This window comes from Nilaparvata lugens, chromosome 13 (genome assembly GCF_014356525.2).
Source record: "Nilaparvata lugens isolate BPH chromosome 13, ASM1435652v1, whole genome shotgun sequence".
Taxonomy (NCBI): Eukaryota; Metazoa; Arthropoda; class Insecta; order Hemiptera; family Delphacidae; genus Nilaparvata; species Nilaparvata lugens.
Genome location: NC_052516.1, coordinates 4471759 through 4498885, shown reverse-complemented (window position 1 = coordinate 4498885; position 27127 = coordinate 4471759). Strand labels below are relative to the sequence as shown.

Genomic DNA, 27127 nt, shown 5'->3' with positions numbered 1-27127 from the left:
TGACCTGCATCAATACGAAATATACGTGTATATATTGTAAATTGTCAGAGGTGTTCCCACGGTCTCTGTGCTATATATTATGTCTTTTTCTTCTTTTATTTGTACTCTCTTCTTTGTTTTGTCTTTTCTTCGAGCCAAACTGTACTAGACGGGCGGTAGACAGACAGCGACCTTGCATAGTTTGTGTCGGGTGAGAGAGAGAGAGAGTGAGTCTGAGAGTGTGAGAGTCAGAGAGAGGGAGTGAGTGAAGGTGAGAAGAAGAATGAGAGTTCAAGTGATGAGGTGAGAAGAAGAAGAAAAAGAAGAAGAAAAAGAAGAAAACAGGAGGAGAGAAAAATAAGAAGAGGGAGTGAGTGGGAAAGAAAGAGAGAGAGAGAGTGAGTGAAATAGAGTGTGAAAGAGTTGGAGAGAGAGAATGTGTGAACAGGTAAGTAGGAAAGGTTGAGGTGCTCAGACAAATTAGAGGAAGAAGTAGGTGAGGTGAGGAAATAGATGACAAAATATTTTCGTCAAAGTCATTCAATTTTACCTGTTTATACATCCATGAAATCAAGCCGGTAAAAAGTGTTCGTAGAACAAATAAAATAGGTTCTCATACAGCATACTATACTGTAATAAAATCATATGTTTTCTTTACAGTCCTAGTATGTTTCTTAGTTCAGAAATAGGAACAGCAAAACTGTTGCAAAAAACCCGCCGTCAGTCAACTACAATCAAGACATCCTGATTCGAAACTTGTGAACTAGGTTATGTTTATAGAATGCTTGTAGTAATGTCAGCACAAGCAGGTAATGTTTTCTGTTTCTCAATTATTATTTTGTAGATTATTATGACAAAAATAGTGTAGGTTACTTGGACATGAATGTCTTTTGGAGTTCTCGAATAAAATTCTAGTCTCGGCTAACGCCTCGACTAGAAACATCATTCTCACCTGAAAAAGGTCCCTTCCCGTCCTTGTGACGTAAGATGCTATTTCAATATAGGAAACAGGAAAATGGTAAGAATTCAGTCTATTCGTTCAGAAACATTGGAGCCTGTTTCATAAACTGGGGGTTTTTTTTAGGATACATTTTCCTCACACTATACAATATTTTAAAGTCTCAAGTTTTAAAACTTATTCAAAAGGTTTCTCTATAGTGAAATTCATTTCAAACTGTAGACATTCCTCATAAATATGACATCAATACCTCAAATTCATCAAATGCCGACATAAAGTAATGAATTTCTCTTCAGCTATAACTATTTAATGATAGTGAAAAACGCGGAATGTTTGAATTCTTGCACAGATGGCAATCATGACGTCATGTAAGGTTGGCAGTTGGCAGGTGGCAGAATGGTATGATTTACAACTCTATTCACATGCGGGTAGTAGTATATAGTGAGTTCCACATTATAATGGCAGTGAAGAAAGATAGGAGAAAAACGTTGCCGATACTCTGTCTTGTCAATCCCTTGAATAGACAGACGGTAGCTGATACAGGTTTATTGATGTAATATCAACTGTTCATTCTCGTTCAAAATAATCAATTATATTTTATTAAGCAAGGAAATTATATTTTTCAATAATTCCAAATTAAGGTGAAATATTTTTTGATTGATTATTAATTCTACATTGTTGAAAGACGATCTGGCAACAGACCAAAGCAGAGAGAGATATCTGCTTTGTTGAATGATAGACAAGATAGAATACTGGCCAATGAAACACTTCATTTATAACGTGGACCTCACTATAGTTAATAACATACATACAGCCTATATACTAGTAGTTCTGTGAACAGTAGACCTCACGCAGTATTTTCATCCACAAGTACCTGATTGAAACTATAGACCTTATGGAAATACAGCAATAGACTGGCTTCTCCACACATCTGTGTAATCACTTGTCAGTGATTTATGTGAATAATTCTATAGTCTGATCTTACTCTAATATTGACGTATGAAGGAGGCTCCTTTTTCCTTTTATATTATCCTTGAAATGCAAAATTTCCAAAAACCTTGTTATCCGTCCGACGCGAAATTTAAAAAGGAACATACCTGTCAAATTTCATGAAAATCTATTACCGTGTTTCGCCGTAAATGCGCAACATATAAACATTCAAACATTTAAACATTAAGAGAAATGCCAAACCGTCGACTTGAATCTTAGACCTCACTTCGCTCGGTCAATAATATACAGCCTGAAATATTCACTAGCTTCAATGACCTCTACTTCTCAGTAGAAGCTATTGGTTATTGTATAACGACCTCAAAAAGTATATTATAAGTTAATAATGTCGGAACGAGAGCTAGATAAAAGTAAGAGAGATTCTCTTCAACTAAATAGGAGAATAAATGAGACAAGTGTATGGGTCAGAGAGAGAAAGAGGGAGAGAGAGAGTGAGGGATGCTTAGAGTAGAAGACAAATGAGCGAGACAGAATTAATGTAGAACGGAAGGTAAAGAATTTGGAATGTTTGGAATGCGGTCCAGAAAGGAAATGGAAGGAAGAACTGGATATGAGGACACAAAAAATGGGACAGGAGATGTGGATTAAATGCAAGAAGAAGAGGGGAAGAAGAAGAAAGAAGAAGAAGAAGAGAAATGACCATCTGAGAGGCTTTCAAGCCGTTCACCTCTGAGACTTAGACCACACGTGAAATTTATCTTTCAAATTTTAGTATCAACTCACTCTCTATAATATCATATCGGAATTTTTGAAAATTACATAATATCATAGAGAAACAATAGCGTAAGTAGATATCCCATGGTATAGGGAATTTATGTCGCAACTTTCACTGTTATCTCAAGCCGATTACTGTCGATTATTGAAAATGTTTACTGTTTTGTTGGGGTGAGAGTGTATGAACGCCACAATTTGAGAGACTACCAGCATCACACAGCTGCATATGAAAGAGCTAAGTGAACTATAGGCTTGGGATAACAGTAAAAGTTGCGACATAAACGTCCTATACCATGGGATATCTACTTACGCTATTGTTTCTCTATGATAATATTCAATTCGTGATTTGAGAGCTGTGGGGAGTATTATAGATGCTAAACTATTGACTTGACTAGAATATACTATGCTATACTATAGTCGGGTGTCATTCATATTGTCTGGTATTTCAAATGAGCAAGTATCTTAACGTCTCATTATTTGTGTTCATTATCATAAATTTTCTAATAATATTTTCCAATAACTAACAATTAACTAAACTCCCTAACCTTTCCTTTTACCTTTAAAACATAAATTAAACAGAACTTTTCAGGTACATTTAATTTCATACACTGGACATTTGAGAACTGGCAGATCTGAGGAACTCCTCTATAGTTCACAACGTTGCTCTCGGATTAGGCCTACTCGAAGATAGTAGCATTGCTCTTATGGAGTATAGTGCTGCCAAATTCCACATAATAGAAGAAAGAAAGAGTAATTTCGGTCATAGCTTCGTGTGTTTCTTTGTCCTTAAGTTGATTGTAAATGAAAAATAAATAAATAATTCAGAGAGCCTTCTCTTCTTCTTCTTCCACTTCTTTCATCCTCCTTTTCACTCTTACTTCATCGTCCTCTTTACATCTCTTTCTCTTCTTCTTCTTCATCTTCAAATTCATCATCATCATCATCATTGTGGTGAATAAGATGTATGAGAAAATAGTATGTAATGTTCCTGAATTTATGAATAAACTCCTCTGGATGTGTCATCCAACATCCAGAGAAATTAATATCATTATTTTTCTTCTTCTTCATTTTCATTTTCATCTTCACCTTCATCATCATCGTCTTCTTCTTTCTCTGTAATCGTCTTCTTCTCTAATATGTAAAATACTGGCCGTCAGGCTCGCTTCGCTCGCCATATCCGTCTAGCCAGGGGGCTCCGCCCCCTGGACCCCCGACTGAATCGTCCAAGAATGAGATTAGCAGGCTCGCTTCGCTCGCCTGCATTTTTATGATGTTAGGACAATCCAGTCGGGGATCCAGACTAAACGTCTGGCTAAACGGATATGGCAAGCGAAGCGAGCCTGACGGCTAGTAATATAATATTCCCAGGATTGAAGTAGCAATGCCCAATCAATTTTTCCGCGATAAATGCATTTCAATCTTCAACTTGGTGCCAACCTAACAAAGTCAACTCAACTTAATGCCAACCTGACAAAATTATTAATTTAGTTGCCAGTTAACAACTGTTGCGAAGATGTACGATCTAGATTATAGTTCTATAGTAACATTATGATATGGAATTTCAATTATAATATTAAGAGATTGGGAGAAGAAGAATATACATGCTAAAAGACGAACTTTAAACCCTTAGAGTTAAAATATTGCCAAAAGATTTCTTAGTGCGCCTCTAAAGGGCCAACTGAACATACCTACCAAATTTGAACGTTTTTGGTCCGGTAGATTCTTAGTTATGCGAGTGAGTGAGTGAGTCAGTCAGTCAGTCAGTCAGTCAGTCAGTCAGTCAGTCAGTGAGTGCCATTTCGCTTTTATATATATAGATTACAATATTTTGTAATAGTCTATATTCTTCTTTTTCTCCTTTTTATTTTTCTTCTTCTCCTTTCTCACTCTTCTCCATCCTCCTTGTTCCTTTTCACACCTTCATTCATTTTATAACAGCTGTGCCTAGTTGAAAGTTGTGTGTATATTTTTGGCTTCAAATTTTTCTGAAATAACTTAATTTACTCAAAGTGCGGTGATATTAAGTGCAAAATTTGACTATAATTTGGTATTTTAATCTTTCTAAATTCAAAATTTCTAGCTAATATATTATTCTTGGACAGAACTTTGAACTTTAAATTTCCTCAGAAAGAACATAACCTATTTTTTTTATTAAGTGCAAAATTTGACTATAATTTGGTATTTTAATCATTCTAAATTCAAAGTTTCTAGCTAATATATTTCTTGGACAGAACTTTGAACTCTAAATTTCCTCAGAAAGAACATAACCTATTTTTTTTATTGAGTGCAAAATTTGACTATAATTTGGTATTTTAATCATTCTAAATTCAAAATTTCTAGCTAATATATATTCTTGGACAAAACTTTGAACTTTAAATTTCCTCAGAAAGAACATAACCTATTTTTTCGGACATTTCATTATTTATCAAAATTTGGGAACAGAATAGTTTTGGGCTATGCCTGTTGTTCTATCCCGATCATATTCATATGATTTGTAATAATATTAACAAATAAATAAATAAATAAATTCTTCTTCTCATCCATCGTCTTCTACCCCTTCCTTCGCTCTGCTTGTCCAATCTCTTTTTAACCATCCATCCATCCTCCTCCTCCTCCTCCTCCTCCTCCTCCTCCTCCTCTTTAAACTTCTCCTACTAATACTTGCAGCAGGCAGGCAGGCAGGCAAAGGCAGAGACGGATTTCATCTTCTCAAAGAAGATTGGGAAGTTTTGAAAGCGCGGCTCAAAATAAGAAGAGAGCAGGAATTACAGGGGATCTTTTCAGGTTTAACTCACCTTCAACTGACAGTATTCCGCCCATATACAACATGAATACTTTCCATTTAACTGATGATGACAGTCGAAAATGGGGATTCGACAAGTTCTATAAAGAAGCCTGAATCTTAAATAAAGTCGGCGATGTGGAGCACATAAGTTAGGGATATGTGAGCAGTTCTTTAGGCACAAAGTAGGACGGCCATACTGGAGTTAACATTAATATAAATTGTGTTCGGAAAATTCTATCAAACAATTTCTTGCTGAAACCTGTCATAATTTTGATATTTTTTGAAATTCAAAATGATTTTTGTGTGTTTTGAATTGTAAATTGAGTGGATCACATAAGTTAGGGATATGTGAGCAGTTCTTTAGGCACAAGGTAGGACGGCCATACTGGAGTCAACATTAATATAAATTGTGTTCAGAAAATTCTTTCAAACAATTTCTTGCTAAACCCTGTCATAATTTTGATATGTTTCTAATTTAAAATGATTTTTGTGTGTTCTAATTGTAAATTGAGAGGATCGCATAAGTTAGGGATATGTGAGAAGTCTTTGGACGAAAAGAAGGCCAGAGGAGTAAACATTAATATAAATTGAGTTCAGAAAATTCTATCAAACAATTTCTTGGTAAAACATGTCATAATTTTGATATTTTTTTCAATTTTAAATGAGTTTTGTGTATTATTTCTAAACGAAAATCCAAATTAAATGCTGTAATTCACCCCGAAGACTTCTGCTACTGCAAATATTGACAACAGGGCAAACAGCTAGATGGAAATCCCATATTTGCAGTAGTAGAAGTCTTCGGGGTGAATTACAGCATTTAATTTGAATTTTCGTTTAATAATAATAATTAATTCATTAGCATTTGAATAAAGCATCAATATCTCAGTAATTTCCATCTGATTTTTGTGTGTTTTGAATTGTAAATTTAGTGTGTAATTGTAGAATGTTAAGTGGCACATAACCTAGCTACATTTGGACTGTTGTATAAATTAGAATTGGAACCGTTTTGGGCGTATAAGCCTGTCTTACTTTTCTGTAAGTTATTTAGTTTTGAATGATTGAATAACTGAATAAATAATACTGAATAGACTGTAATCGAGAAGTGATTGCAAATGAATTGAAAAGTATCACTAATCTAAATGACACAAAATTTCTTCTACATGTGGATAAAAATGCCTAATGATGTGTGTATATACTACATTTTTTTCATACCAACTTAATTATTACAACCGAAGAAAAAACATTATTATAACAGGACAATGTGTATCTTAAGAATAAAAGCTTGATACTTTCTAGTTCTGAAAGTATTATACTTCCATAATCAATTCTACAATTTTCTCAACATGTCAATATATAAGCATGTAGATCTTCAACCAAAGAATGGTGCAGTTCTTTTTAAAAAATTGTCGAAGGAATTTTTGTTTTCAAACATTAGATGATAATACAATCTAGAATATCCACAACCTAATAATTGATGCCATCTACCGGTAGAATTCGAAGCTTTTCGGAATTCGGAATGCCTTTGAACAGTCGACCAATCAGGAGAGAGAAGGCGGTGCTTAAAGGCGTGAACAGAACATGAACTCGTTTGTGATTGGCCCTCTGATTTCCTCTCAAAACTTACAATCCCGATAACATTATCGGACCAATTTGAATAAATCAGACAAATAAACTCTGTAGAAATATTGTTAATAGAATTTTGTGTTACCATTGACGTTTCATTAGCCTCTCAAATTCTCTTATTACTCTAAAAATAGATTTCGTGGTTTCAACAAGTTTACTGATGTTGAAGTACCGGAAATGCTACCAGGTTTTAGCTGAGTGAGAGTGTAAAGGTGCGTACAGACTTTCGTTCCGCTCCAAGACCGAACGTCACTCCAGCAGAGCGATTGATGATCGACCGGCGAGCAACAATGGTTCAACCCGGGGAACGCGAGAAGATCTACCATCTTCCGTAACGTTCATGATCGGTGCGAGTAGAGAGCGGAGGCGGAGCGATTGCTGTGCGATGGTGGTACGTGGGCGGTACGAGGGAGGAGCGTGCTCGGTGCGGGTTGGAAAGCATGAGTATGTGTACGCAGCTTTAAGAACGGCACATTATGAGAGACTACCAGCGTCACATAGCTTCAAGAAAAACAATTACTAGGACTATCGACTATGCAAATTTCACTGATAACTCAAGCCGATAGTCCTAGTAGTAGTTTTTGGTGAAGCTATGTGACGCTGGTAGTCTCCCATACCGTTATTAAGGTGCGTACAGATATACGCGCCGTGAACATGAGCAATTCACATTTAATCAGATCTGTACTTTTACAGAAACGGTAAGATACTGATATAAAAAGCTTGGCATCAGCTGATTAAAAGTGAATTGCTCATGTTCGCGGCGCGTGAATCTGTACGCACCTATACACTCTCACCCCCACAACACAGTAGTTGATAGTAATCGGCTCGAGTTTACACTGCTCGAGCACATGAAATCGGATGGAAATTTGGATCATAAACGACCTATACCATGGGATATCTATTTTTCATGCATGCCTATACCATATAACTCTAGATACACACAAAACCACCCCATGCCCTTCCAGCCAACACTTCCCTGATCTAACAATCGATTCGGCAGTGAGTCTAACTCTAAATGTAGCCGGCTGGCACCAAAGTTGGAGCTCGTTGAGAAAAGTTTATAATTAATTAAATGGAGCGCGAGGAAACACGAATTGATTGATCATTAAAAGCAGCACCATCGTCCGAGCCGAGTGCCGAATGCCGAGACCCCAAAACTTTCTAACCTAGTGAGGCGGGCTGAGGCGAGTCGAGCACTCTCAAATCATTAGATTTCCGATTCCAATCAAACACTTTCCTCTCTCAAATTCCTTCCTAACACTCTCTCTCTCTCACACACACACTCTCTATATCACTCTTACAGTCTCTCTCTCACTCTATCTATCTTTTACTCTCAATCTCACTCTCTAATACTTCTTCAATGGCTATTTAAGTAAATCTCACGCTATCACCTTCACCTTTCATTCATCTTCTCTCCTATTTCTTTGGTAGAGAGTTAGTGGGGAGGATATTTTTAATATTCTTTCCGAAGAATGGACATTGATATGTCCAAAGCTCCGCCAATTTATGCAGATGCATAACAATATAATTATCTATAGTTATTATATTACAAATTGCTTTTTCATATCATATACAGTTCAATAATTATTTTCTTAGTCTATATCATTGTAAATTCATCTATAATTTTGCTGTATTGTAAGCTTTTATATATAAGTGTATAAGACAGTATATATTGTAATCTACATAAATAAAGTACTCAATCAATCAATCAATCTCTCTCTCTCTCTCTCTCTCTCTCTCTCTCACACACACACACACACACACACACACACACACACACACCCCACCACACACCACACACACACACACACACCACACACACACACCACACACACACACACACACACACACACACACACTCTATATCACTCTTACAGTCTCTCTCTCACTCTATTTTTTACTCTCAATCTCACTCTCTAATACTTCTTCAAAGGCTATTTCAATAAATCTCACGCTATCACCTTCTCCTTTCATTCATCTTCTCTCCTATTTCAAATCAAATCAAATCAAATTTATTGGACCAAATTAATATAAATAATTCACAAAATTCAGTTTCATACATTAGAAACTTGCTAACAAAAATACAAAAGCTTTTATTGAAACTAAATAATAATAAAATATATAATATTGGCGTTGCAAGCAAAACAAAGTTTGTGCGCTAGCAACGAGCATTCAGTAAGCACTCCAATTTGAGAAAACTAGAAAAAAGTAACTGTAGAAACACAAAAAAAAAAAATTAGCAAACACTTCAAACTTTAAATTAGCATACACTTTCAAAAAAGAAAAAGAAAAAAACATGATAGTGGAGTAGTTCATAGCAAAGACCTTAAAGCGATATAGACCCACAATGCCTATGCCTTCCCAATGATAGCTCTTACTTGAAATTAAAGGCCGCCATTGGGGTATTTTAGCACGAGATATTATATATTATTTATTTGTAATACTATAGATCACAAAGGCATTGGTGGCATTGGTATGTAATAATCTTATGGGTTGCCCCCTCAATGGCGGATTTCAATTCCAAGTACGACACTAGCGCTGCATGTGACTCTATGCATCTTTAAGGTCTTTGGTTCATAGTATAAACATAAAACGTAAACAAAAAATAATTCGTTAAACAAATATTCATTTTGATATAATTATCAAGAGTTTGAAATTAGTGCAGGATAACATAATATAAATTGGGTTCAGTTTGAGAGACAACTTTCAATAGTAATGGGGGAAATTATTATTTTGAATCAGTGTAGGATAATTCTCTCGTTATATTTCACTCACATTCTCTCTGGGTTTGTATGGTTTGATTGATTGATTGAGTACTTTATTTATGTAGATTACAATATATACTGGCTTATACAATAGCTCACAATACAGCAAAATTAAAGATGAATTTACAAAATATAGACTAAGAAAATAATTATGAAACTGTATATGATATGAAAAAGTAATTTGTAATATAATAACTATAGATAATTATATTGTTATGCATCTACATAAATTGGCAGAGCTTTGGACATATCAATGTCAATTCTTCGGAAAGAATATTAAAAATATCCTCCCCACTAACTCTCTACCAAATATGGCAGAGAGGACCTGGAGTCATAACTCCGCCCTAATAAAGGCATATATCAATCTCTCTCTTTCTCTCTCTCTCTCTCACTCTCTCTCTCTTCTCTCCTCTCTCTCTCTCTCTCTCTTTTGGTAGAGAGTTAGTGGGAGGATTTTTATATTCTTTCCGAAGAATGGACATTGATATGTCCAAAGCTCCGCCAATTTATGTAGATGCATAACAATATGATTATTATCTATAGTTATTATATTACAAATTGCTTTTTCATATCATATACAGTTCAATAATTATTTTCTTAGTCTATATTATGTAAATTCATCTTTAATTTTGCTGTATTGTGAGCTATTGTATAAGCCAGTATATATTGTAATCTACATAAATAAAGTACTCAATCAATCAATCAATCTATCTTTCACTCTCAATCTCACTCTCTAATACTTCTTCAATGGCTATTTCAATAAATCTCACGCTATCACCTTCTCCTTTCATTCATCTTCTCTCCTATTTCAAATCAAATCAAATCAAATTTATTGCCAAATTCATATAAATAATTCACAAAACATGGAAAACAAAATTCAGTTTCATACATTAGAAACTTGCTAACAAAAATACAAAAGCTTTTATTGAAACTAAATAATAATAAAATATATAATATTGGCGTTGCAAGCAAAACAAAGTTTGTGCGCTAGCAACGAGCATTCAGTAAGCACTCTAATTTGAGGAAACTAGAAAAAAGTAACTGTAGAAACACAAAAAAAAATTAGCAAACACTTCAAACTTTAAATTAGCATACACATTCAAAAAAGAAAAAGAAAAAAAACATGATAGTGGAGTAGTTCATAGTATAAACATAAACGTAAACAAAAAATAATTCGTTAAACAAATATTCATTTTGATATAATTATCAAGAGTTTGAAATTAGTGCAGGATAACATAATATAAATTGGGTTCAGTTTGAGAGACAACTTTCAATAGTAATGGGGGAAATTATTAATTTGAATCAGTGCAGGATAATTCTCTCGTTATATTTCACTCACATTCTCTCTGGGTTTGTATGGTTTGATTGATTGATTGAGTACTTTATTTATGTAGATTACAATATATACTGGCTTATACAATAGCTCACAATACAGCAAAATTAAAGATGAATTTACATAATATAGACTAAGAAAATAATTATTGAACTGTATATGATATGAAAAGTAATTTGTAATATAATACTATAGATAATTATATTGTTATACATCTACATAAATTGGCAGAGCTTTGGACATATCAATGTCAATTCTTCGGAAAGAATATTAAAAATATCCTCCCCACTACCAAATATGGCAGAGAGGACCTGGAGTTATAACTCCGCCCTAATAAAGGCATATATCAATCTCTCTCTTTCTTTCATATCATTTCCAGAGAATCGACAATTATTTGTTGTAATACCGCCTATTTATGAAGTTACATCACAATATTGTATTATCGTTATTCTAATTTCATTCAATCATTATTCTCATAAATTAATTTTTTATACTTTGAAAAATTCATTGAATGATTAGCCATAATGTCATTTATTGTGAATTGGTGCATAAGCTAGAATATAATTGTAATTTACATGAATCAATCTAATCTCTCTCTATTTCTCTTTATCATCCTTAACCTTTCTCTCTATCTATCTCTGTTCTAAACTCTGTTTTTCTTCTCTACCCCTCTCTCACTCTCGTTCACTCTAATTCCCTCCTTCCTTTTCTCCGTCCAAAGGTGTGGTAAACAAGGCGAATTATCGACTACTGGCACGATATAGGATATTTTGGAACAAACCCCTGTTGTTCTATGTAACATGCAGAATTGGAATTCCCTATTAGCCTAATACTATCTACCTATAAGCCTATATCCCTAGATCCAATACTAGCCTAGCCTTCTTCAAAATAAAGAACAGGATATGAAATCCTGTACATGTGATTCACCTCAATTTCTATTTATTCAATTCAATCAAACCTCTTAATGATAAAAAATTTGGTGTGGTACACTCACACAACTTTCCTTGCTCATTGATCTATATATATAAAAGCGAAATGGCACTCACTCACTGACTGACTCACTCACTCACTCACTCACTCACTCACTCGCATAACTAAAAATCTACCGGACCAAAAACGTTCAAATTTGGTAGGTATGTTCAGTTGGCTCTTTAGAGGCGCACTAAGAAATCTTTTGGCAATATTTTAACTCTAAGGGTTGTTTTTAAGGGTTTAAAGTTCGTCTTTTAGCATGTATATTCTTCTTCTCCCAATCTCTTAATTATAATTGAAATTTCCATATCATATGTTACTATAGAACTATAATCTAGATAGAGTACCTCTTCGAAACAGTTGTTAACTGGCAACTAAATTAATAATTTTGTCAGGTTGGCATTAAGTTGAGTTGACTTTGTTAGGTTGGCACCAAGTTGAAGATTTAAATGCATTTATCGCGGAAAAATTGATTGGGCACTGCTACTTCAATCCTGGGAATATTATATTACTAGCCGTCAGGCTCGCTCCGCTCGCCATATCCGTTTAGCCAGACGTTTAGTCTGGACCCCCGACTGGATTGTTCTAACATATGATAAAAATGCTCAAATGAAAAATGCAGGCGAGCGAAGCGAGCCTGCTGATCTTATTCTTGGACGAACCAGTCGGGGGTCCAGGGGGCGGAGCCCCCTGGCTAGACGGATATGGCGAGCGAAGCGAGCCTGACGGCTAGTCTATAATATAATCATCATTCTTAAACAACGATAATCTAGGGGAATAACATTATGCCGATTGGCGGCTAAATAATTTTATTAAAACTACGATTATACTATAATAGTTTAATAACAACAATTGTTATTGTTTTCAGAGTACATTTTCCTTTGTTTGAATTATGAAATTTGAGGATTTTTTAAAAGTTGTCAAAACAGCTGTTCTACAAATAAAATATCGATCGACGTGTGTTCTTTTGAATAAACTGCTTTACCCACCTACCTCACGCACGAGAAGGAGGTTTCAAAGTAAATTTCTCAAGGATGGGGTGGACCCCATGTTAGTTTCTCAGGGAGGAGACTCATGCTAGTTAATAGAGCTGATATATAACTATACAGGGTATGAATTTGAAAAAAATCGGTCAAGTCATTTTTGAGAAAATCGTGAAAAACATGGTTCTTTAGTGATTATCCGCCATTTTTCACAAGAATATTACGGAGCTCCTGCAATTCCCCCAGAAATGAGACTCCAGTTGATAGGGCTTATAAATAGCTATCAATGGTATAAATTTGAAGAAAATCGTTAGAGCCGTTTTCGAGAAAACCGTGAAAAACATGGTTTTTTAGTGATCATTCGCCATTTTTCTCAAGAATATTACGGAGCTCCTGTAATTTTCCCAGAAATGAGACTCATGTCAGTTGATAGGGCTTATAAATAGCTATCTAGGGTATAAATTTGAAGAAAATCGTTAGAGCGTTTTCGAGAAAACCGTGAAAAACATGGTTTTTTAGTCATTATCCACCATTTTTTCCGCCATTTTGAATTGAATTTTTTTGAATTTCTTATTGTCGGATCCTCATGGTATAAGGACCTTAAGTTGAAAATTTCAAGTCAATCGGTTAATTAGGAATGGAGTTATCGTGTTCACAGACACACACACACCCACACACACAGACCAACACCGAAAAATCATGTTTTTGGACTCAGGGGACCTTGAAACGTATAGAAAACTTGAAATTAGGGTACCTTAATTTTTTTTGGAAAGCAATACTTTTCCTTACCTATGGTAATAGGGCAAGGAAAGTAAAAACAGGATAAGTTAGCCTGAAATCTAACTACATGCAAAAAAACACACTGGAAATAAAACTTCCATTTGTTTGTCCAATTTATGAGATAATCTCAAGTCAGTTATCATTCAAGCCACACACATTCCGATGCTAATCAAACCAATACAGCTACTGACAATGTAGCAGAATCTGTGCAAAAATAATACAATACAAGAATACAACACAGTGAAGTAATAAAATTCAACGTATTTACGATAAAAATTGTTCAAGTGCAAACGTAGAATCCTCTATTCCCAGCCCATCTGCTCTCAACCACATTATTCCAAAGCATGACATGTACAGACTTAGCACGTGTGTGGGAAGATCTCATATTCCTCCTCCTCCTCCTCCTGCTCCTCCTCCTCCTGCTCCTCCTCCTCCTGCTCCTCCTCCTCCTTTTCCACCACCAACTCCTCCTCCTCCTCCGACACCCCCTCCTCCTCCTCATCATCCTCATACACCCGCCTCCTCTGTCTTCTCAACCACCTCTTCTTCACCATCTAACTCAGTCTGGGCACATCCTTCTCTACCTCTTCTTCTCCTTCTTCTTCTTCTTAATATTTTTCTTCTTCTACTTTACTTGTCTGTCCACCTTATTTTGCAAGCAACACACCACAGTTACTGACCTGGACCAATGGAATGCCAAGGTCATACTTCTCATTCTTCTTCTTCTTCTTCTTCTTCTTCTTCTTCTTCTTCTCTTCTTCTTCTTCTTCTTCTTCTTCTCGTTCTCTTACTCATAATCCTGCTTCTCCTTCATCTATTTCTCTTATCTTTCTCTAACTCATCTTCTTGTTTCTATTTTTCCACTTTGTTCATTCGTAACTACTTCTCTTCTGCTTAGTTTTTTCTTCTGCTTTCTCTCCTTATTCTCCTTTTCCTCCTCATTCTACTCCCAACTTCTTCTTTATCTATTTTACCTTCTATTTCCAATCTTCACATATCCTCTAACACCTTGTCAATTCAACACCTCTCATCATCTACAACTACGTCAATATCTACTTCTCTTCCTTCTTTTTCCCACTCCTCATTCTTCTTCTTTTTCTACCTCGTATCCTTCTTCTCATTATCCTTCCCTGCCTCTTCTCTGCTTCTCCTGGATTTATTCTTCTTCATCCTCACAATCTTTTTACATACTCCTTTTCCACTTCGTCTCTCTTCGCTCACTCTCTCACATTCTCTCAATTCTTACTCTCTTTCTCTTCATTTTCTTGCTCCTTATTCTCCTTCTTCTACATCTGTTACTCTACTTCTCAATTATTTCTTCATTATCCTCCCAATCTACACATACTCCTTTCCAGCTTTGTCCCTCTTCACTCTCCCTCACTCATTCTCTCAATTCTTACTCTCTTTCTCTTCATTTTCTTGCTCCTTATTCTCCTTCTTCCGAAATATTCTTTCCGAAGAATGGACATTGATATGTCCAAAGCTTCGCCAATTTATGTAGATGCATAACAATATTATCTTCTTAGTCTATATTATGTAAATTCATCTATAATTTTGCTGTATTGTAAGCTATTGTATATAAGTGTATAAGCCAGTATATATTGTAATCTACATAAATAAAGTACTCAATCAATCAATCAATCAATCAATCTTCTACATCTGTTACTCTACTTCTCAATTCATTCTTCTTTATCCTCCCAATCTACACATACTCCTTTCCAGCTTTGTCTCTCTCCACTCTCTCATTCACTCATTCTCTCTCTCTCCTCATTTCTCTCCTTCTTCTTGTTCCTCTGATCTGTCTTCTCATTATCTTTCTTTTTCTCCTACATCTCTTACTACGCTTCTTCTAAATTTATTCCAATCTTCACATACTCCTTTTACACTTCGACTCTCTCCTCGCTCTCTCTCCCTTCCTCTCTCTCTCACCCTTCCTCTCTTTCTCTCTCTCTCTCTCTCTCTGACCTTCTCCTCCAATAACCCGAACACTTTGTTCTGGTTCATCCTTGCTTAGTGTTAGTAAGCGATCGGCAACAATGTTGCAGTGTCTAGTCTAGACAGCATTCTTCCAATACTCTATTAATACTCTTCGACCAGCTGTTGGCATTATTGAACTAAATCGGCGAGACCTTGATTGACGGCTGATCAGCGTTTAATCTCCGATTAAATTATGATTTTCTACACCCAGTGAACCCAGATTAAACTTTGATTGACAACTGTTTATTCTATTGAAATTGAACAATTGATTACTGAAGGGCTCATAATTAATAAAAAATCCCAGTTTTATGATAGATCTACGAATAAATATACAATGGTCAAATCAATAATATTGTACATGGATATAGGTACAACCCTTGAGAAAAGATAGCATAACAAGATATTCAATGGTATAGCATAGAGAAACAATAGCATAAGTAGATATCCCATTTGCCGTTTGCACAGTATAGATTGCTAAACTCGATTAAGTTAATCGAGTTTAAGTTAATCTGAAAGTTGAATCGGTTTTCTCAGTGCATTTACTAATCAAATTCAAATTTCAATTTTTTTTTTTTCAAATTCAAATTTATTCACACTCATAAATACATATACAGAAACCAAATAGAGTCTAGCTTGACAAATACAACAATAATCCATCTAAAATTTAATAATAGATTGTACAAATACAACAATAATCCATCTAAAATTTAATAATAGATTGTAAGTAATAGTATATAATATAATAATATATAATATAATCCAGTTTAAGTTAAACTAGTTTAACGTTATGTTGGTAATAGAATGTGATAGTTTATAATATCACGAAGGCTGATTTTTGCAGGAAATTTGTTATTTGTTTACAAACCATCAGTAAATTGAGGTTATATGTAGCTACTATTTTCTTGTTCAAAATACACAGAGCTGTAAGCTGTAGCCTACGGTAATAAAAATGGAAAGCAATCAAGAAATTCTTTAAAAACTTATGTTTAGTTGGCACCAAAAAATATATTTTTTAAAATGAAAGATAAAAAGTTATTTTGCTTTAATCTACTACGGTCTTTCTCGTTTATTAGAAATCTCTCGAAAGCGAAATATGTCAGTTATGTGTTATTAAAAACATGTTTTCTAATCCAAGACCACAGTTAAAAATTGTCTTAATTTCTATCAAGTGGTTTATTCAATGAAATACTAAATTGGCAGTTGCTTTACTCAAGCAAAACTGTAAAAAAATTCTCTATCATCCCATAAATTTAAATTATTCGTTTTTTGCCCAATTTTTCTCAGTTTTTAAATTTCTTCGCAGTCATCTTTATCAATCGCATTAGAAACTTCTATCAATTCCTCCATTATAATTATTTTTACATTCGAATAATGTTTCACTATTTACCTTCATAATTATTATCGTCTACAGAAGCAATAAAAACAACCGTCGAAAAATAATTTACTATGAGCTGTTTCCCCATCAAATCTTTACAGATGTCAAGTTAATCCAAATTATTTGGTTTAAACCTACTGCTTTGGAGGTTTAAACTTTCCCAGAGTTTAAACTGATACTGTGCAAACGGAATTTTAGTTTAAACCAAGAAAAATCCAGATTTGGGTTAAGCTTTAGTTTAAACTTGCACTGTGCAAATGGCCCTAAGCAATCTTTTCTCTATGGTACAACTTGGACTATTGAGGATCACATATCAACTAAATTGTTTGCAAAATGTCTCCTAATACATTGTGAACAAAATCTTGTAGCAATTCGAAGCAGCGTCAATTGATGGGAAACGTGATTGGCTTGATGAGCTTCTTGATTAAATGCAATAACTGTATAAATTAAGATTGAAACATAATACTGGTTTACACCAGCTAATACCGGTAAAGTCCTACTGCAACTTTATAATGCTTCTACAGTACTTGATTCATCTCTTGCGAAAAGTTATACTATATTTCATTATATCTAAAAGTTTTTGTTGTAGATAACAACCAGCTTTTGGTTCAGATGATGTCCAGAAGCAAATTACAATACATGTAATTTGTATTAATATATTACTAGATAATTATATAACTGATGAAGTCACTTTTCATGATTGAAATACTTGACCATATTTTCGTTGTTACTTGTCTTCATTGAACTGCATTTGAATTAATTTTGTCACAAATTAGTATTTGTAAAACCAACTGAAACTGGTTAACAGACAAAACTTTAATATATGTATGAAAATTTTGTATTGCAGTTTAATGAATTTCGTTATAAATTAGAATTTGTGAAACTAACTGAAACTGATTTACTGACAAAACTTTGATAGAAATAGCAAATAGGTAAGTAAGGATATTTTAGTTCAATACTTTACTAGGGAAAACTGAGGTTATGATTATCAACATCACTATTGCCTTTTCCTTGTAATAGCAAAGGGAATAAGAAAGATATCATCGTCAAATGATATCTCAGAGGATATCTTCTGATCTTAGGTAATATTGGACACCGGAAACCATTGGATCTATCATAAACCATGTAATATCTTCAAAATTGAATAATCAATATTATTAATGACCCAGTTCACCACAAGGGATCTATTGTCTCCCAACATTATAATCATAATCATAATCATCATCTTCATTACCATAATCATCATCAGCATCATCAACAACATCATCATAAACAACATCATTATCATCATCATACAAATCATCAACTCCATACAAAGATAGGAGCTACCAACCCAATTGTCTACCAGTACAACCCAAAATACTCCCATAGGGGCATCACCCCCTACATTGTTGGGTATTTACCCCCTTTCCACCCTCCTGAGGGCAGGATATTAGCTACCATCCCCCCATGAAATCCGGGGGGACCCCTATAATGAGGAGCCCTGTGTTTTGTACTGTCGGGGTGTTACGGCGGGGTGGGGGTTTATGCCTTGTTTGTACAACCCAATTGTTAGGCACCCTGTTCTATTTGAACACGGTTTAATAGATAGAGCACCTTTGTATGTTGTGTGTAATAGGTGGTGGTAGTAGTAGTGTATTAAGATTCTATCAAATCTGTCAGCATTGGATGAAGGGGAAGCTTTGGTGGTATTTATAAACAATACTGACAGTGAGTCTCACTGAAGATAGAGTGAGAAAGAGATAGTGTTTGAGAGTAAATAGGAAAAAGAAAGAGAATGAGCGAGTTTAGAGTACATAGTAGAAGATAGGAGAGAAAGAGATGCACATTATTATATATTATTTTGTGAGTGATTGATTGATTGAGTACTTTATTTATGTAGATTACAATATACACTGGCTTATACACTTATATACAATAGCTTACAATACAGCAAAATTATAGATGAATTTACATAATATAGACTAAGAAAATAATTATTGAAAGTATATGATATGAAAAAGTAATTTGTAATATAATAGCTATGGATAATTATATTGTTATGCATCTACATAAATTGGCGGAGCTTTGGACATATCAATGTCCATTCTTCGGAAAGAATATTAAAAATATCCTCCCCACTAACTCTCTACCACTGTGATGAAGAGAGAGAGAGAGAGAGAGAGAGAGAGAGTGAATGAGGGAATTTGGAGTACATAGCTCAGTGTAAGAGAGAAAGAGATACATAGAATGTGGGTTTAGTGTGAGATAAAGAGAGAACTAATGGGAGAGAGCTTGTGCAAATACTAACTTATACTTGTTATCTTCATGCAAGAAGTCTCATACACAAGTGTCATGATTTAGGAATTCTGTTTCGAATTGGGATTTAGGAATTTCTGATTTCTGATTTAGGAATTCTTTTAAAAAATCTACTATTTAAAGTGAACAACCTATTTCGGACTATGTGTAACCTTATCCAAATTTGGGAGAGGAATAGCACAAGGTTAACTTATTTTTTCTCTCCTAATCATGTGGACATTGATATGTCCAAAGCTCCGCCAATTTATGTAGATGCATAACAATATGATTATTATCTATAGTTATTATATTACAAATTGCTTTTTCATATAATATACAGTTCAATAGTTATTTTCTTAGTCTATATTATGTAAATTCATCTATAACTTTGCTGTATTGTAAGCTATTGTATACAAGTGTATAAGCCAGTATATATTGTAATCTACATAAATAAAGTACTCAATCAATCAATCAATCAATCAATCATGTACTGGGTCAATAAAGAATGAAGAAGAATTTGAATGTTGTTACCCTGTTACAGCACAGGGTATTAGAATGTTGACTAAACTTAGATAATTCCAACAAGTAACTTTTCTTTAGTGTCTAATTATGACATCAAGTTCATAGATACAATAAATACACAGAGTTGAAATACTATGCTCAATCAATGCAAATGTTCATTATCAAAATTTGGGAATGGCCTAGTTTTGGGCCAACCCTGTTGTTCCTTCCCAATCATATTTATATGATTTGTGATTGTATCCACAAAAAAATAAATAATCAATGCGATATAACATATAACCTTTCAAAACATTGAATGATTGTGTTATGAATCACACTTGATTTGATGACAAAACTAATAATTCATGAATGATGAGGTTGTTTGCTACTTTGCAGATCATTGACAGTAAATTGGGGACCAAAACATAATATGATCATCTCGTGATGTACCTTTGGGGACAAGCCCGAATTATTCATGAATGATGGATGACATAGTCACAGAATATACAGAATGGAAACTTGTAATCAATCGCCTATCTAACCAATGCTTTTTACATGACGCCAATACTAAACACGTCACGTGACCTTGGGAAGTTCCAATCCTGGTCTTCTGATTGGCTCGTAGCAGTGAACGAGATCAATTGATCCGGATCATTAAAGTGATCCGAACTTACCATCAATACTATTACAATGCGGCGCTTCCTAACAAGATGGCGGATATTAGCGTCAGGGTACTAGCCAAGTTTCCATACTGTATGTATACTGTGACATGGTGCTCTACATTGCAGATCAGTGGCAGTGGATACAAAGCATTAAATGATTATTTTTAGGGACGAAACAGATTCATGAATGATGAGGTTCCTTATCCTTTACTATAGAACAAACAACAATCTTATAAACAATGTGTAAAGGTTTTGTGTGGCCTTACCTTGCAGGTCATTGGCAGTGGATATGAGCAGACCCTGTATGGTCTGCGAGGAATGATGTAGCAGAGCCTGGAAGTCTCTCTGCACATGCGTCTTTAGACGCTCCTCCATCTGGTGCGTACAACAGCTAGTACGCGATTTGCACACTGACAGGCTGGTACCTGCAAAATCAACAAAATATAACATAAATTTCATGAAAAGAAAGGAAATTGGATAGAATTAACAACGGAAAACAAAAGAAAATTCAACTTTAGGCCAGCTACTAACATAACTTTTTCTTTCTGGCAATTTTCTGGTCACAGAAGAACAGTGTTCTGTAAAGGTGCGTACAGATTTACGCGCCGCGAACATGAGCAATTCACTTTTAATCAGCTGATGCCAACAGTTTCTTTAAAAATACAGATATAGTCAGCTGATTAAAAGTGAATTGCTCATGTTCGCGGCGCGTATATCTGTACGCACCTTAACAGGTGACCTGCCAAAAGGAAATTCAACTATAGAAAACAAAGAGAAATTCGACTTTAGGCCATCAACTTTAACGCTTCATCGCGAATTTCCGACTACCAGACGAACAGTTTTGTGGAATAGCTGACCTGCAAGAGCACACTAACTAATGCACACTCAAGCTTAGAATCTTAGAATAAAACAATCTTATGATACCTTTCTCTGACTCAAGTCGGAAGTTACTACCACTTTAGTCAGTCAAAGAAAAACGTTTCCAATTATATTATAGAAATGAGAAAATAAAAACTGCGTCTACTGTTATGAAAACTGCTACTACGCCCCGTTTTGGAAAGTCAATTTTCTGACTCCAGCTGTTTAAAGTCTAGAACTTAGCCAAATCCCGAGCTCGGAAACCGGCCCTTAATGTAAGCATTTCATCTAAGAAGAGGATAACTATTTTTGACAAAACTATAAATAATTCATTCAAAATTACTTTAAGGAGTAAGGAGGAATAAGACGGCGCAGAGAAATGGAAGGAGATCAGCCAATTACAGTGATTAAAAGAGTAATAGGTAGAAGCGCAGTTGCCAATTTGTCAGTCATCTGACTGCTTTCAGACAGGAAACTTTGCATGTGTAGCATGAGCACATGAACAGTCACTAGAAGTTGGAAAACGCTATCCGCTTCAAAACGGCAACATCGCGCCTCTTTATCCCTCCCGCTGTATGCTTTCTCTTCTACGCATGTTCATCCCAAGTAAGAAGTAATTCTGCACAGAGTATAACGTTCAGGTTTTTGACTGTACAGTCATATTGTACATGTGAAACGTTACGTTAGTGGCCAGCCACACAATCAATGGGATAACAAAGTGTTTCTAGAACACTATTTGAATATATCTACAGAACCTCAATACATGAATGAATACATAACCTCAACCCTTGAAACATAATTCTTGCAAGGGTTTCCCACAAGACACCACATTCTTAATAGCTCCAAAGCCTTGTCAACCCCATAAAATCCACACTTCCCCCCACATCCTGAAGGGGCTTCGACACAACATCCCCCCTTTTTGAATACAGCTTCCCCATCCCCTAAACCAGCCCCAAATTTTGGAGCACAACGATAACGCCATTATCGTAATTCTGCTGAAGGGGGCACAGAAGTGTCAGTACTCCACACTAGAGACTTCAATGCTTCCCATATTATTCAATGCTGACAGAGTAAAGTGAATCTTATTATAGACTATGTTGTGATAAAGCGGCCTGTAACTTTATGGACGACAAAATCTGGAATGTGACCATCATTTTCAAGCCTGCTGCTCAAAATACTGGCAATAAATACAAGTTATTGATAGTAAGTTTTAGTGCGTAATGTAGGGTTTACATTAGTGAATTTTCGTTGAAGTAAAAAAAAGTAAAGTATTCTCGACGTTTGAGAAACTAAAAGATTTTTGTAAACTTGAAGTCAAGTTTACTTGAATTCAAGTTGTCATAACCTCAGAAGTATCTATATATATAAAAGCGAAATGGCACTCACTCACTCACTGACTGACTGACTGACTGACTCACTCACTCAAAGAACTAAAAATCTACCGGACCAAAAACGTTCAAATTTGGTAGGTATGTTCAGTTGGCCCTTTAGAGGCGCACTAAGAAATCTTTTGGCAATATTTTAACTGTAAGGGTGGTTTTTAAGGGTTTAAAGTTCGTCTTTTAGCATGTATATTCTTCTTATTCACTTAATTATAATTGAAGAATGTCCATACCATATGTTAATATAGAACTACAATCTAGAGAGAGTACCTCTTCGAAACAGTTGTTAACTGGTAACTAAATTAATAATTTTGTCAGGTTGGCATTAAGTTGAAGATTGAAATGCATTTATCCAGGACCTCCTACGTCCAATACCAATTTATCCAATTAGCCAAAATTAACGTTTTCTCAGCTTTTCTGCGTTTCCTCACCTTTTTCAATAATTGATGGAAATATATTAAATTCAGTACACAGGTTTAGCTGAGGTGGAAGAATTTTGTTCGCCAAAGATACGCCGATATAGTAACAGGTGTTTTTCGAGATCAAATTGACATAATACATTCAAATTCGGTACAGAGGTTCCGCTGAGGTCTAAATGCAGGCGAGCGAAGCGAGCCTGCTGATCTCATTCTTGGACGATCCAGTCGGGGGTCCAGGGGGCGGAGCCCCCTGGCAAGACGGATATGGCGAGCGAAGCGAGCCTGACGGTTAGTTTAATTATAAGGTGAAATATCTAATCACAAAGTTTTCTTCACTATCTTACTTTTCTATTTTTAGTTGTTTTAATACATTCTCCAATGACTGACAACTATTCTCATCTCGGTTTCCATTTTTGTACATTTTTTTGATTTTACTGATTGATTAATATTCATTTTTAGAAGTTTTCAGGTATATTTTTTGGAATAATACTTTCAGTAAAGATCTTAGCAAGTGCCTCCTTGTCAGCATGGTAGATGTTAGTGTGTCTGAGGTTAATGAGCTTTGCTAAATAAGTTGACCTTGTGAATACCCGCCTCAATCTAAACTGTGACCACACCAGACAGACCGATTTAATTATAAGAGAGACAGAGAGAGAGTGAGTGAGTGACTGACTGAGAGAAAATGAGAGAGACATAGGGAGATATATTGAGTAAGAGAGTGAGAGAGAGTGAATGTGAGAAAGGGAGTGATGAGAGAGAGATTGATGACGTCACTCACTCATTGGCACTTGACCAGATTTGGTGTTGTCTGGTGCAACGTGTATTATTTGCGTGTGCGAATGCGAATGTCTCAGTGCATAAACCTCTATATAGTGAGATCCACGTTATAATGGCAGTGGAAAAAGATAGAAGAATAGCGATGCCGATTCTCTGCATTAATTTATTATATTTCTACACTGTCAAAAACATAATTGGCATCGTTGAGGACCTAGAAAAGGATAGTAACACCGTCTTTGTCGAATGATAGACAAGAATAGCAAAACCAAAGTTGATCAAATACTGCCATTATAACGTGGACCTCACTATAGTAAAATTCAAGTTATACAGTATAGTGAGGTCCACGTTATAATGACAGTATTTGATGCAGCTATCCTTGTCTATCATTCGACAAAGCAGATAGCACTATTCTCTTCTAGCTCCGCAACGTTCATAGATCGGGTTAACAATGTAAAAATATGGTTAATTAACAAAAAAATAATCAATCTCAATTCATCATTTTGAACATTTTTTGGTCAATATTCAATCAAAGAATCAGGTTGTTAGGTCATGTCATAGAGAAACAATAGCATAAGTAGATATCCCATGGTATATGGCGTTTATGTCGCAACTTTTACTATTATCTCAAGCTGATAGTCCACGTAGTTCTTTCCTGTGAAGCTTTATGACGCTGGTAGTCTCTCATATTCAATCCGTCAATCCATCAACTCTATGTGCTTAGCATATATAAATATTTCAATATACAGAGAAGCTCATTTTCAAGAATCAATGTAACTCATAGAACAATATACAATCTACATAGATATGTTACTTATGATTCGAATTTAAAATTATTCGTAAGTTATATACGAACATATTCGTGGTTATTCGTAAGCAGCTGGTATACATCGCTCCAAAGATTGTAAACTGCATCCCGAACGAGCTCATCGGTGTACCTATTAAGTTTGTTCCAATAAATATTAAAAACTGGATACTTCACAACTAATATTTCCCAACCTAATTTATGAGTTCAAAAATTTTTTCAGCTTTCAAAACTATTCATTATTGTCAGGATTAATTCACAATTAATAGCATTTATTTTAAATATACTTACCATTGTTTGAATAAAAAGATTCCATTTTAAATTATTAGCTTAAGATTTAGAAACAGTTAAGTCTCTACTCCTACTGGCGAACAAGTGTTTCACTTGTAGTAGTTCTTCACCTCCAGCCGTATTTTACAGATAGATGATATAGATACAGTATTTAGAATAATAAATAATTATTGTTTTTTCGGATTGTCACATCTTTGTACTGTTTTTGTGTTTTGGTGAAATAAATTGAATTGAATGGAATTGAATATTGTGCCGTTCATACACTCTTACCCGGTCAAAATAGTAAAAATCGACAATAATCGGCTTGAGATGACAGTAAAAGTTGCGACATAAACGCCCTATACCATGGGATATCTACTTATGCTATTGTTTCTCTATGGTCATATGGAAAGGATGACTGCGGGCAGAGTCCCTATAATTGTGATGCGCGGAAGGCTTCACAATAGGAGACACGGAGGGAGACCCAGGAAAAGATGGCTGGATGAGAATTTGGGAGTGAGGGAAAGGAGTGGCATAGTCAACGATAGAGATGTGTGGAGGTTGATAGTTGCGGAGGCCATGGCTCACCATGAGCTGTAGAGCCATACAAGAAGAAGAATTCAATCGTAATTCATTATTCGAACATTGAAAAATATCATTTCTTGTCGAATAGAATGCAATATTTGACATAACCTATGTATAATATTTTGACAATTTGAAACAAAATTAGGAAATTGAAGAAGTTTTGGGCAAATGCCTGTTTTTCTTTTCCGATCATTGTATTGTTTGTGCTAACCTAATAAAAAATATTGATTATCAATCTTAAACCAAAATGAACAGTTCATTACTTTAAATAAGCCAGTATCTATGAATATTCATTTCTACATTGTTGGAAAATAATCTGGCACGGTTCGGAGCTAGAAAAGGATAGCGCTATCTGCTTTGTCGAATGATAGACAAGGACTGCAACACCAATATCAATCAAATACTGCCATTATAACGTGGACCTCACTATAATAATCCATCATAGGGTAAAGATACCCTTCATTATTAGTCTCTGGTTCTATTCACTCACCTTTATGACTACCCCACAATCAAGTTGCCAACCATATAATCCAAGTTATTCTCAACTTAACCTCAACTTTTCTTATAACATTAACAAATCCGCTCGCCTCCAACAACTTCCATAACTTGGGCCAACTTTATTTACCCAGTGAGCACAAACTTTGCTCTCTTCGATTACTTTCTCCTGTCGGTCAACTCTATTCTACAAACAATTCTCTCTCTTTATTACTTCAAATTTATCCGCAGCCCTTTTCTGCTCTCCACACAATAATCACAACACAGGGCACTGTTTGTTTATTTGTTCTAGATGTTGGCATCTGTCAGATATTGAGTTTTACTTACTCTCGTTTCCCACCCTGTTTTCACATATTTTTTCATACCTCCTCATTCTATAATCTTTCATACTCTTCTCTTCCTCCAATTACTAAACTTTATCTTTCCCTCCTGTGATCTCTATCATATAATGATCTCTATCATTATTCCTGTCTCACTCTGACACAAACATACTCTATGTGTCTCACGGTGTCTCTCACTCTCTCTCTCTCTATCTTTATCACTCTCTCACTCTCTCTCTATATCTTTATCACTCTCTCACTCTCTCTCTCTCTCAAATTGGTAGAGAGTTAGTGGGGAGGATATTTTTAATATTCTTTCCGAAGAATGGACATTGATATGTCCAAAACTCCGCCAATTAATGTAGATGCATAACAATATAATTATCCATAGTTATTATATTACAAATTACTTTTTCATATCATATACTTTCAATAATTATTTTCTTAGTCTATATTATGTAAATTCATCTATAACTTTGCTGTATTGTAAGCTATTGTATATAAGTGTATAAGACAGTATATATTGT

At 35.0% G+C, this 27127-nt stretch overlaps 1 protein-coding gene across 1 annotated transcript in view; it reads right to left on the bottom strand.

Annotated features, from left to right (window-relative positions):
- The window catches only part of LOC111054675 (glypican-5-like), a 203932-nt gene that overhangs the window by 77914 nt on the left and 98891 nt on the right, over positions 1-27127 (bottom strand). The window contains exon 2 of the mRNA XM_039439616.1: positions 20959-21117. Within this exon, the coding sequence (XP_039295550.1) occupies positions 20959-21117 (159 nt within the window). The remainder of the gene's footprint in view (positions 1-20958; positions 21118-27127) is intronic.